This window comes from Typha angustifolia, chromosome 13, assembly GCF_048772165.1.
Source record: "Typha angustifolia cultivar Huaian chromosome 13, ASM4877216v1, whole genome shotgun sequence".
Classification (NCBI taxonomy): Eukaryota; Viridiplantae; Streptophyta; class Magnoliopsida; order Poales; family Typhaceae; genus Typha; species Typha angustifolia.
Genome location: NC_133251.1, coordinates 17,066,252 through 17,078,264, shown reverse-complemented (window position 1 = coordinate 17,078,264; position 12,013 = coordinate 17,066,252). Strand labels below are relative to the sequence as shown.

General features: G+C 41.3%; 2 protein-coding genes across 4 annotated transcripts; both read left to right on the top strand.

Annotated features, from left to right (window-relative positions):
- The first annotated feature begins 2,871 nt into the window (after nucleotides 1-2,871).
- On the top strand, nucleotides 2,872-6,534 carry LOC140774064 (mitochondrial phosphate carrier protein 3, mitochondrial-like). Of its 3 annotated transcripts, none has more exons than XM_073116906.1 (7): nucleotides 2,872-3,382; nucleotides 4,596-4,957; nucleotides 5,058-5,101; nucleotides 5,373-5,587; nucleotides 5,686-5,810; nucleotides 5,921-6,020; nucleotides 6,401-6,534. In XM_073116906.1, the coding sequence occupies exons 1-6, from the start codon at nucleotides 3,047-3,049 to the stop codon at nucleotides 5,982-5,984; spliced, it is 1,146 nt and encodes a 381-aa protein (XP_072973007.1). In that variant the 5' UTR covers nucleotides 2,872-3,046; the 3' UTR covers nucleotides 5,985-6,020; nucleotides 6,401-6,534. The 3 variants fall into 3 exon arrangements, with proteins under 3 accessions (XP_072973007.1, XP_072973006.1, XP_072973005.1); XM_073116905.1 differs by having other exon boundaries at nucleotides 6,407-6,522; XM_073116904.1 differs by lacking the exon at nucleotides 6,401-6,534 and having other exon boundaries at nucleotides 5,921-6,391.
- A 729-nt stretch (nucleotides 6,535-7,263) lies between these two features.
- LOC140774063 (G-type lectin S-receptor-like serine/threonine-protein kinase At5g35370) lies at nucleotides 7,264-10,108 on the top strand. The gene has a single exon (XM_073116903.1). The coding sequence runs from the start codon at nucleotides 7,266-7,268 to the stop codon at nucleotides 9,837-9,839; it is 2,574 nt and encodes an 857-aa protein (XP_072973004.1). The 5' UTR covers nucleotides 7,264-7,265; the 3' UTR covers nucleotides 9,840-10,108.
- Nucleotides 10,109-12,013: the final 1,905 nt, after the last annotated feature.

Below are 12,013 nucleotides of genomic sequence, written 5' to 3'. Positions count from 1 at the left end.
ATGATCTGCTTCGTGGTGGTGCGCCCGAAGGAGATGGTCAACCACTGCCGTCGGATCAATGATCACTCACGGATCCCCTAAAAGTGCTTAATTAGACGTATATGTGTACTCTAATTAGACCTTAATCTTGACACAACGGGAGAATTTATAGATTAATTAACAATTAAACATAGGTTTAAATTTACCAGCTTGAAGAGACGCACATAACTCCAACGTACCAAAAAGTACAAAGATGTTTATTATCTTAATCATAGCCTTGACGGAAAAGGATTAAGGAAATACATACTGTTTAGTGTTAATTAACATCTGCTACATTACAAGCTACATCATTAGTGATGAAGTTGGCCTGTTGTGAAGTTGTTATAAAGTAGAGAGATTCTATGTTTTTATTAAGTCTTAGCATTTATTTTAAGCTCCCGAGATTCTAAAATTTATCTTACTTTATATATATATATAAATAAAATATATTGGAATCTTAAGACCAATGGTATAATTCTCCAATAAGGTCTCCTCATATGCTGCAGCTGAGATCAGCTCTCTTGGAAGATTAGAGGAGATTAGGGATAGTTTTAGTTTGAGGCATATCTTAATTAGTATCATTAGGGATTAATTAAGAGACCCCATTAAGAAGACAGGTAAGCTATGCGTGCTTCTGTATTTTATGCTGGATTATCCTACGCCATTTCTTCTAGCCTTCTACTTTACGTGGGAGTATATTCTAAGCATAATCTCCAATAATTTCACATTGTTTACTTAATCTTTTTTTGCTTTCATTTTGGTGGGTCAAGTTTAAATAACTCTAAAGCATAAATAGTAGGATAATTATCCAGCAAATATTAATGGCCATCGTATGATTATCTATCAATCACTATTTCATATACATCTCTTAAACTTTTTAATTACCATATACACTACTTGACCTTAAATATATATATATATATGCTGACTTTTAAACAAAACAAAACAAAAAAATAATTTACTTCAAGAGATGTAAGTGATAAAAAGAATTATTCAGAAAATCTATATAAAAATGATGATCTATTACTAATCAAAGATTAAATAAAAAGGCTAGCTTCTATATCAATCAGACAATCAATTAGATTAATACGGACCATAATAAATCATATACATATAACGCTCTATTAAAACTTTCTATATTATCAATGTATTCATATTGTTCGCACGTGATTCAAACCCATAATCTCCATCAAGGACCCATGAGACTCAACTATTAAACTATTGTAGTCGGTCTAAGCTACTATACTCCCATAAGTTTAAATGACTCTTATTATACGAGTATTCTTACCTTCCAATTTTACTGATATTAAACATACAGTTCTAAAATCTATTTCTAAGTGGCGATTAATCTTGAGTTGGTAGATCTAATCATTGCATTAAACAATGAGCAAGTTGAGAGAAAATAGAAGAAATTCGGAGGTGATGAAGATTGGTCGGGAATATGAAGTACGTAAGCATGCACTTTGGGTCTCATGGAAACCAACACCAGCAAACAGTAGCTGAATCATCCGACCACCTCAACCCTCTATTAATTATTAGCTTAAGATCGTTTTCTTGGATTAAAAGAGTTGTATAAGCTTATGATCGAATCGGCCTGCCTTCTTTATTACTGCTTCCCTTTGTCTTTCATACTCATATATCGTAGGACGAAGTCTAACCACATATAATATTTTACGTTCAAAGCCATGTTCTAAAACATAAGCTCCTAACTTTAAGATCATTAATTAAGCTGACATTATCTAATGGTTGTAACAGTTCAGCTTATACATATGAAGGCCAAAGTTCCTATATTACAAGTATAGTTCTTTTTAAAAAGAAAAATTAAAAGAAGAGCCACTAAGATAGCTACAATTTAATCAAAATAACTTAAGAGTTGAAGCCTCTTTAGAGTCATCAAAGATGATACACAAAAGAATAATGTCTTCCAAAACGGACAGCATAATCTAACTCTCCACACTGATAAATAATGTTTCGAATGGCTTAGGAGGGTATTTAGGTATAGTCGAAAAGGCAACGTTGGTACTTGATGGATAGCAGAGGAAGTACGCTATAAGTAGTTTTTATAGGTTATAATGTATATAAGCTTAGTTACATTGACAAGGAAAGAGACATGCATGCAACTAGCAATACTCTATTTGTTCGCTTCTTGTCTGTGATCTAACAACAAAACAAGCACTTTGTTTGAATAACGAGGAGGGTCATCATCATCATCACCACCACCATTGTTGAGACTTAGAGAGGGGCATACAAAGATCGAAATCTAACTTTGTTGGTCTTCTTCAATAAAGAATCCAATTTGTAGCAATAACTTGGTATTAAAATCTTACAATTATGAAGAGGAAAATATTTCAATAATAAGATGTAATGATATTTTTTTTAAAGTTTTGTGGGTAAAATTATGTGGAAAACTCTATTTTTAATCATCTCCATCTTATGGGCTCTCGTTTAAGGCTTGGGTCCATCTACGCCATGGCCCATGGGCTTCATAACTAAGGCCTGCTTGGTTTAAGGAAAGAATATACTTGGCGGGAAAGCTATCAGGTTATAATATGAAGTTAGTACCCGAATCCGACCCGTGAAATAAAAATGGTATCTATTGTTATTTTACCAAGGAGGCCGAGGGGTTAGAATATGCCTTCAATTGGAAAACCAAGCTGGAAATTAAAGTACAATTTATTCGATTTTCCGCAATTGAAGAAAAGCCACCCATGTTCTAAGTAATTACGCTCAGGACTTCTTTGTTAATATTTTTGTGGGCTTTTTTGTAAATAACTAGCTGGAAGGGCGGGTCTAAAAGTGTATTTCTATTTTACTCCCTGAAATATGGAAAATTGTATAACGCTTGCTGCCTTCCCACCTCCACTGCTCTCCACTGATAAAAGGGCGAGAGCAGTGGGAGCAAGAAGACGCCGACGTTCTAATCTCTCTCTCGTGGCCATTCCCAGTATCCGATCTCCATCTCCTCCAAAATTATCCAAACCCTAACCCTAGAAACTGACCATCACGATATCCTTGTTTTCCTTTCTCTATGGTGATCTCTGAGGACTCCCGCGGTCCCTTCCTCCCCGCCTTCCTCTACTCCTCCTCCTCCCCTGGCTTCATCGCCGTGGAGCGGCTCCTCGGTTGCAACTGTATCTCGGCCTCGGCGTCGATTACGGTCGATCCTCCGCCTCTGGATGGAGAATTGACGACGACGATGACGACAAATCCCAGATTGTTACTTGTTCAGGCGCCGAGCAAGAAGGGGAAGATTGAGACGCACTCGCCGCTCTACTACGCCGCGTGCACCGTCGGTGGGATCACCAGTTGCGGGCTCACGCACATGGTCGTCACCCCGCTCGATCTCGTCAAGTGCAACATGCAAGTGAGTTTTCGATTTCGTTCAGGGTTTAGGGCTGTTTAATTTTCTTGCTATATCGGGTTTCCAGTGATTTTAGGGTAAATATTTTACTTCCAGAGCGTTTTAGATTGTTCGTGCTATAGTTTTGTTACTGTTCTATAGGAAGCTGCAATTAGTCGTTACTTTTGTGATCAGGAATGATAGTGTACCAGTTTTTGTGTTGAAGATCTCGTTCCTAAATAGGTAGAAAGGGGGTGGGACAAGGCTTGTGGGTTTACATAATGCAGCTATGCTTAGGGGTATACAGAAGTATAGCCCAATTTTTAAGGAGCATCGAAAATAATAGTCCAGCAATTGTTGTTGCTCTGGGAATTAGGTAGCCTTCTTACAGGGAAAGAATTCTTAGTTTAGAAATATTTTGTGGCAGCCCTATGATTTTTCATGGAATTAATTCACATTGTGATCAGTAGCTTCTCTATATGTGATGAATTGCCTAGGGGGCACCTATCTATATTCTAGGGATGTGTAGGTGAAGTCTGATTCGTGATTGAGGTAATGCCCCGGCGGCTCCATATGGGTTCTATGTAGGCATTAGCCAAAGAATTCTGGTTAAGTTCGGGAGTGTTATAGATGTGTTTCCGTATCGATCTCTCCAAGAAGAATATAATAGATGGAAGTATTGCTTGAGCATATCTTTCAATAATCCTTGTAGTTCCGTTTGAAGTTGACCAACAGCAATCAGCTTACTAATGAAATCAAAATGATAATCAACCAGCCTGGACAATGTGATTAGGACCATTTGCTAGTACGCCTATATTCAGTCTTCCGTGGTAGAGATTTATGGCATGGTCATTGTAAGGTGAAACAAACATAAGTACTGTTGTTAGCGTTTGCATAAGTTATCTATTTTGAACTGTAACCCCAGATCTATGCTCTTAGCAGTTAGCGGAGTAGCACGATTGTTACTTTACAAGCAAAACTATTGATTAACTCAAGTCCTAATAATCTATTTGCATAAACTTGTTTTTAGTTTTTTGCAATTACTGAAGTTTTTATTTGGAAAAGTATTGCTGGAATGTGATCGTTTGCAATTTTTCACTCTCTGTCAGTGTCATGCATCAATATTTTTTGCAATTCTTCTTACCAAGAATTCAAGATATCATCTTTTGACTTTTTTCTTTCTCTTTATTGATACTTTGTGAATGTTCATTATGGTCTATTGGATATATATGTTTAGATAGACCCTGCAAAGTACAAGAGCATTACATCTGGATTTGGCGTCTTGCTTAAAGAGCAAGGGCTCAGAGGCTTCTTTCGGGGTTGGGTGCCAACTCTGCTTGGATATAGTGCTCAAGGGGGATGCAAATTTGGGTTTTATGAGTTCTTCAAGAAGAAATATTCAGACCTTGTTGGTCCTGAATATGCATCCAAGTACAAGACTTTAATTTACCTCGTGGGGTCTGCATCTGCTGAACTAATTGCAGATGTAGCTCTTTGCCCCATGGAGGCAGTGAAGGTCCGAGTCCAGACACAACCTGGATATGCTCGAGGTTTGAGTGATGGGCTTCCTAAATTTGTCAAGTCTGAAGGTGCTTTGGGGTATAAAATTCATGTGCAAGTCCTATTCAATTATTAATCATATTTGTTCTGTACTTCTGTCTATCTAAAGTATCATTTTATTGGTTGATTGTAATTCCAGACTGTACAAAGGACTTGTTCCACTTTGGGGGCGTCAAATTCCATGTAAGTAGAATGTTTTTTCTCTCCTATTTGTATGTATGTTTGATATGCTTCACTTACAGAATGAACTCCTGTAGACATAAAATATAATCAACAGTGCTTTGTTCTTATGCCCAAAGATGTCAATATGATAATAAGAAATTCGTGCAACCAAATTTTGCGAAGTGTACGGCTAAATTTGTAGTATTCACTGACTTGGCAACTGGATTTTCTATCTTCATATACATCGGAGCATCAGATTTTATTGCTCTACTTATAATTAGCTCTCTGGCAGACACAATGATGAAATTTGCTTCATTCGAGACAATTGTCGAGATGATATACAAATATGCCATTCCCAGACCAAAAGAGCAGTGTAGCAAACCACTTCAGCTGGCAGTGAGCTTTGCAGGTGGATACATTGCTGGCGTCGTCTGTGCAGTTGTTTCTCATCCTGCTGATAATCTTGTTTCTTTCCTTAACAATGCTAAGGATGCCACTGTGAGAGATGTAAGCCATGTAGCCATCTAATTGATTTCTTTAATATTACTAGTTTTGATGTATTGGACCTGATTGGTTATGCAACTGTGTGTGATACATCTCCACAGGCCGTAAGGAATCTTGGGTGGTGGGGTCTTTTTACTCGCGGCCTACCTCTTCGCATCTTTATGATTGGTACTCTTACTGGTGCACAATGGGGAATATATGATGCATTCAAAGTCTTCGTAGGACTGTGAGCACCAATTCTACTACATCATCTGCACTTTCTGAATGTTTCTTCCAATTCTTCACTTTTTTCTCCCCGGTGCTGCTTCTAATTCGTAGTTTTATGTGAATCTCTAGGCCGACCACTGGTGGAGCTCCCCCTACTGCCTGTGCCTCAAGAGAGCATGCAAAGCAGAGTTGACAGTTTGGATTGCTTAGCTGGTTGTTGCGTAATAAGGTAGATGCTTCCAGTTCTTTTTCTCCATTATGATCGTAGTTGTGATATTCTTTCTAGCCCTTATTCTTTCTGTAACAGTACATGCATCTAAAAGGATCCTTTTGTTCTTGCCACTTGAATATTAGATCTCTCATATAATATAGGTAAATTCTCCTAATTCTAGTAGTTGCTAAAAGCATATCAAGGTAAGTTCTTTGTTTTCTTATGCAAAACCAAATAGACTGCACTTATTTTAGATGATAGAGTGTGCAAAAATACACACAGAATCTAGACAGTTTTGTGAAAAGTTCTTATTTTAGATATGTATGTTCTAACTAGGACTAGATATTATAGAAGATAAATAGATGCTGCTGCTTATAGACTACTTTTGCTTTGACTAGTACCAGTTATTTTGGACCCCTATCAGTAACCACAAGGAAATCAAGAGTTTCTGTCATCCTTAAATGAACTCATTTGAGTTGAAAAGATTACACAACTTTCAACTCTCAACCCCCACCAGAAATGCACCGAATTCTACTCTATGATGGATAGCCTCGTCATAGATCGTAGTTGTCAAATTGGTCTCTGTGCCTTCACTTTCAGTAGTAAAGGCAATAAATGCAATTACTATCTCAACTGAAGTCTTCTTTCGACCGGAAGCACCGATAAATAATATGCCCTTTGCCACTTGGACATTGATACGTTGGGCGGTTGGTGCATCCTATTCCTAAGCTTTTATTTATAATATACAGCAGCTAAGAGAAGCCGCCATGGGTCTGCATTGCACCGCAATTCCAGTGTTGACTGATATTATCTTCCTAACCGCTTGCTGTTTCCCACCATATAACGAGGACCCTGTTTATTGCGTTTATTAGTCATCCTTTTCCCATCTCCATCGTCGAATTAAATCAACAAAGTTGCAAAACAATTAGAATGATAATAATTCAGTCAGATTGCCTAGCTTAGGACGATTTATATCTTAAATGACATGTTACAACATTTGCTTTCTGTTCAAAAAAGTAATTGATTACACAATAATCTGGATCTCTCTATATTGCCTCGAGTTCAAGTAACATCTAGCTTGCTATCATTCAATCATCGTTAAGAGCTGCCACGTGCTACAATACGATCGTTCGCTGACTTGCTCGATGGGCCCCACCTCCCCACACCCCTCTCGATGGTCAACTCACGCGTTACCAAGAAACACCGAAGTCATCCTCTTCATCAACCCCATGCAAGTACCTGACCACCACATCCTCCTCCCTCATGTCTCCCTGCTCTCTCCTCTTCCTCCTCCCCCTTTTCCTCTCTCTCACCACCACTGTTGCCGGTCCCATCTCCACCGAATTCCTCTATCCCAACTTCTCCGCCTCCTACCTCCACTTCGTCGATAACTCCGGCGTCTTCCTCCTCTCCCCTACCTCTCTCTTCGCCCTCTCTTTCTTCAACCCGGATGAGTCTTCTCATTCTTCTTCTCAATTCTACGTCTCCCTTCTCCAGTACTCTTCTCACACCCCTGTTTGGTCCGCAAACCCTTCCTCTCCTCTTACCTCCTCCGCCGTCTTCGCTTTCTCATCTTCCGGCCTCTCTCTTTCCCTCCCCGGAGCCAGCGTCGTGTGGTCGACTCCTCCCCTCTCCGCTGCCGCAGCCTCCCTCCGCCTCCTCGACTCCGGCGAGCTCCTCCTCCTTGATTCATCCAATGCTTCTCTTTGGTCCTCCTTTGCCCACCCTACCGATACCCTTCTCCCAAATCAAAACCTTCTATTGGGAAAATCTCTCTTTTCCGGGAACTATCGCTTTTTTCTCACCAAAGACGACGCCTTTCTCCAATGGTCCTCTTCAACATCCAATTCCACCTTCCTTTCCTACTGGGCGATATCCTCTGACCTCCGCTCGACGAAAGACTCCAACTTTCCAATCGCCTCCATGGCTATGAATTCCACAGGACTCTTCCTCTTTGCTTCTGGAGGTGGAAATAGAACTGTACTCCAGTTGCTTTTTCCACCTCTATCTTCCACCAACGAATTCCGCTTAGCCAAATTAGATTCTTCAGGTCGCTTGCAGATCCTGAGCTATTCCCCTAATAGCTCCTCTCCAAATCTAAACAATTTATTGTTTTTCCCTAGCGGCGATTGCGATCTTCCATTCGCATGCAAGGTGCTCGGCGTTTGTTCCGGGGGGTCAAATGGTTCATCTTGCAAGTGTCCGGTTGGTTTCAGTACTGACTCGGCGGGTGGGTGCTTGCCTGCCGATGGTTCAGTTCTGTTTCACTCCGATAGCAACTCTTGCGATAGCGGTGGACCGTCGTCTCCAATCGCTTATCTTAACCTCGGGAACGGAACCGGCTACTTTGCTAATCGATTCTCGTCGCCGACATCCTCCGGCAGTGATATCTCCGTTTGCCGGAGACTTTGCTCGGGGAATTGCTCATGTCTGGGCTTCTTTTATCGTAATTCCTCAAAGTCCTGCTTCCTTCTTGAGCAGCAATTGGGGTCTCTCTTTGAATCCAACGCAGAGGACTCTTCCTCTGCTATTGGCTACATCAAGGTGGTTAATCCACCTTCACCACCCAGCCCGGGCTCCAACACTTCGATAGTCGCTATTGCCATCTTGGTACCCTTGGGATCGATAACCGTCGCTGTACTCTTGATCTCCTTTGTGGGCTTCCGGTGGTGGCGAAGGAGAGAGAGGAAGAAGAAGAACGAGATCAAACTCGGACAAAGGAGTGAGAGGGAACAGGAATGGTACCAAGAAGACCAAGAAATCTCCATCCCAGGATTACCCACTCGGTTCACCTTCTCCGACCTGGAAGCCGCCACCGACAACTTCAACAATCAAATCGGCTCCGGCGGCTTCGGCTCCGTGTACAAAGGCCAGCTCCCGGACAAGACCCTCGTCGCCGTCAAGAAGATCACCAACGTCGGCATGCAAGGCAAGCGTGAATTCTGCACCGAAATCGCCGTCATTGGCAGCATCCACCACAAGAACCTCGTCAAGCTCCGCGGCTTCTGCGCCGAGGGCACGCGCCGCCTCCTCGTCCTCGAGTTCATGAGCCACGGCTCCCTCGACCGCTCCATCTTTGGCTCCGGTCCGGTGCTGAGTTGGGCCGACCGGTTCAACGTCGCGGTCGGCGCGGCGCACGGGCTCGCCTACCTCCACTCCGGCTGCGAGCACAAGATCATCCACTGCGACGTCAAGCCGGAGAACATACTCCTCGACGAGCACAACGGCGTTAAAATCGGCGATTTCGGGTTTGCGAAGCTGCTGAACCCGGAGCAGTCTTGCCTCTTCACGACGATGAGGGGGACGCGAGGCTACCTCGCGCCGGAGTGGCTAACGAACACAGCCATCTCCGACAAGACGGACGTGTATAGCTTCGGGATGGTATTGCTCGAAATTGTTAGTGGAAGAAGGAATTGGAATAACCAAGAGAGCTTAGATGTTTACTTTCCGATGATCGCATTGGAGATGCACGAGAAGAGGACGTACGAGGAGCTTGTGGACCCGAGGTTGGACAAGCAAGTGAAGAGAGAGGAGGTGGAGAGGATGGTGAAGGTGGCGCTCTGCTGCCTGCACGAGGAGCCGGCGATGAGGCCGAGCATGGTGGTGGTGGCCGGAATGCTGGAAGGGAGCATGGAGGTCGTGGACCCCAGTGTGGACTCGCTTAACTTCCTGAGGTTGTACGGGAGGGGATTCATGCAGATGAAGAGGGGGATCGGAAATGTAAGGACGGCCGGCGGCGGAAGTAAGACGACTGAGTCCGACAATATGCCGAGCAGAAGCGGTTGGTCGACTTCACTGTCGTACATGTCGGCCCAGCAACTATCCGGGCCGAGATAGCAGCAGCCGGCAGCCACTGCAAGAAACAACCTCACATTAGCAACGAGAGCAAGCTCGTTTACATTCTTTAAACCTCACATTAGCCAGGAATTGCTTCATCTCATGTTGTCAGATGTGGCTCTTTCATACCAAAACCTTATCAATATGTGGTTTTTATTAAGGGCCAAGTTGCATTAATATCCCATTTTCTACCCTTCTTGTGTTTGTGATAATACTTCTTCTGTAATTCTATAGCGATACATAATAAGAGATTGATTCATTACATAGTAGACATTTTTCTCTCTTACAACCACGGTGTGATCTCTAGTTTCATGCTACTTTTTTCCTCTACTGCATCAAACTTCTATAAGCTTCTGCGATGGTTTATGAATCCAACTTGCCCATGGTATCTATCTTCAACTCCCGTGAATCGATATGGCTCGCATCCCCATTTCTTATTCCATTACAATTGTCACCTTCGAAGTAACCTGGCGAAATGGCAACGCTTAAAATAATCCTCGATCCTTCTTCACGAGTTCATAATTAAATTAACAACTAGGAGAAATTTAGGATGCGTCAAATGTAAGCGATAATAGTAGACATAACAATTTGGTATAATGTTATAGAATAGAAGTCAAGGTTTTTTTGAACATTACTCACCTACCAACCAACCCTATGGTATAGCAATTAAAGACTATGATCCTATCACTTGCTTTTTGTCTTCAATATTGGTGCTTATCATGAATGTTAGCTCAGTTGGCATAGACCATCTTCTTCCACCAAACTTGTTATTTATTCGTAAAAACTAAAATATTTGTTACTTGAGTTGACGTTTCTTGGTTCTTAGTTCAGCATTACAATTGAAGATTTCAAATACCACAAAACTCTGTAATTACCTAGTTAGCCTCGTCCAGTAATTAAATATATTTTTTTAATTATTTTTATCATTCAGGTCAAAGAGTATTTTAATCCATTAATTTTATATATTATCTATTTCCTTTCAAAACTAATATTTTTTCACATCACATTAAGAGTAACCTAATTCCTAACCAGATATCATATGTTTTCTTTGTCTGGTTCAAGATACTTCAGTTAAGACTAGAAAATAGGATCAGTTAATCAAGTTCGAGCTTCGCATCAAACTAAACACAGTCCTAAAGTTTTCGTTACAGTGAAAGAGGAGAAAAAGGAAGAGCTCATCCCACGAGTCCCTCCTAAATAAATAAATAGTCATAAAAAGAAGAGCTCATCTCATGAGTCCCTCCTAAATAAATAGTCATTTATGAAGATAAACTTTGCGGAATTACCTAGGTTTATGTTACCTTAATGCGTTGAATGACATGATTACATAACCCAAATCGTTATTTGAGTGAAATTTTGAGCCCTAGGCTGCGTCTGTCTTACATTTTCTAGTAGAACATGAGAGCCCAACCCAATTATGTAAAGATAAAAGCCCAATCTAGTTGGAGGGAGACAGATTTCCCCATGCTTTTGTTCTCACTTTCCCTCTTCTCATCTTCTTCATGAGAGCTCTGCCAATGTCCTCACATCCTCACCTCGGGTCCTTTTCTCGATCTCCGCCGATTTCCTATCTCATCTTAAGTCCTTGCCGCTCCCCCATCCCCTGCTTCCTCCTTCAAGCTTATTCTCCACCCTCTCCATGGGCTCTACCGATTCCTTATCACATTCATGTCGCTTCGCTCCTTTGTAGGGTCTGATCCTGGTTGCCACTCACTCGTCGGCTTCGCCGTCTTTGACTATCGTATCATGACACAAAGCCACAACCTAATTTTAGACACCATGCTCTTGTGAATCCTCTAGAACTGTGCTTTGTGTTATACTTTGTTTGTGTCATACGACTTGGTATCTTATTTTCCTTATAATAAATACTATTATATATTGTAACCAAGTAAGTAAGATACAATACTCTATCACCCTATTCCCGTTCTCATGATATGTGTTAGATGGACTGTCTCTATAGAATGAATAGAACTCTGCCTACATACATACATTCACCTTGGAAGAAAAAGTAAACACAAAAGCTCAATCAAATATGTCCAATTGATATGGTTTCCTGCTTATATTGTAGTGTTTTGTGTGTAATGTATGTATATCATCACCTATAGTGTACGTTCCTGATTTTGAGTAATAATGCCCTTATTTTATAAAAGAAAAACCATCTGAAGGCCGAACGG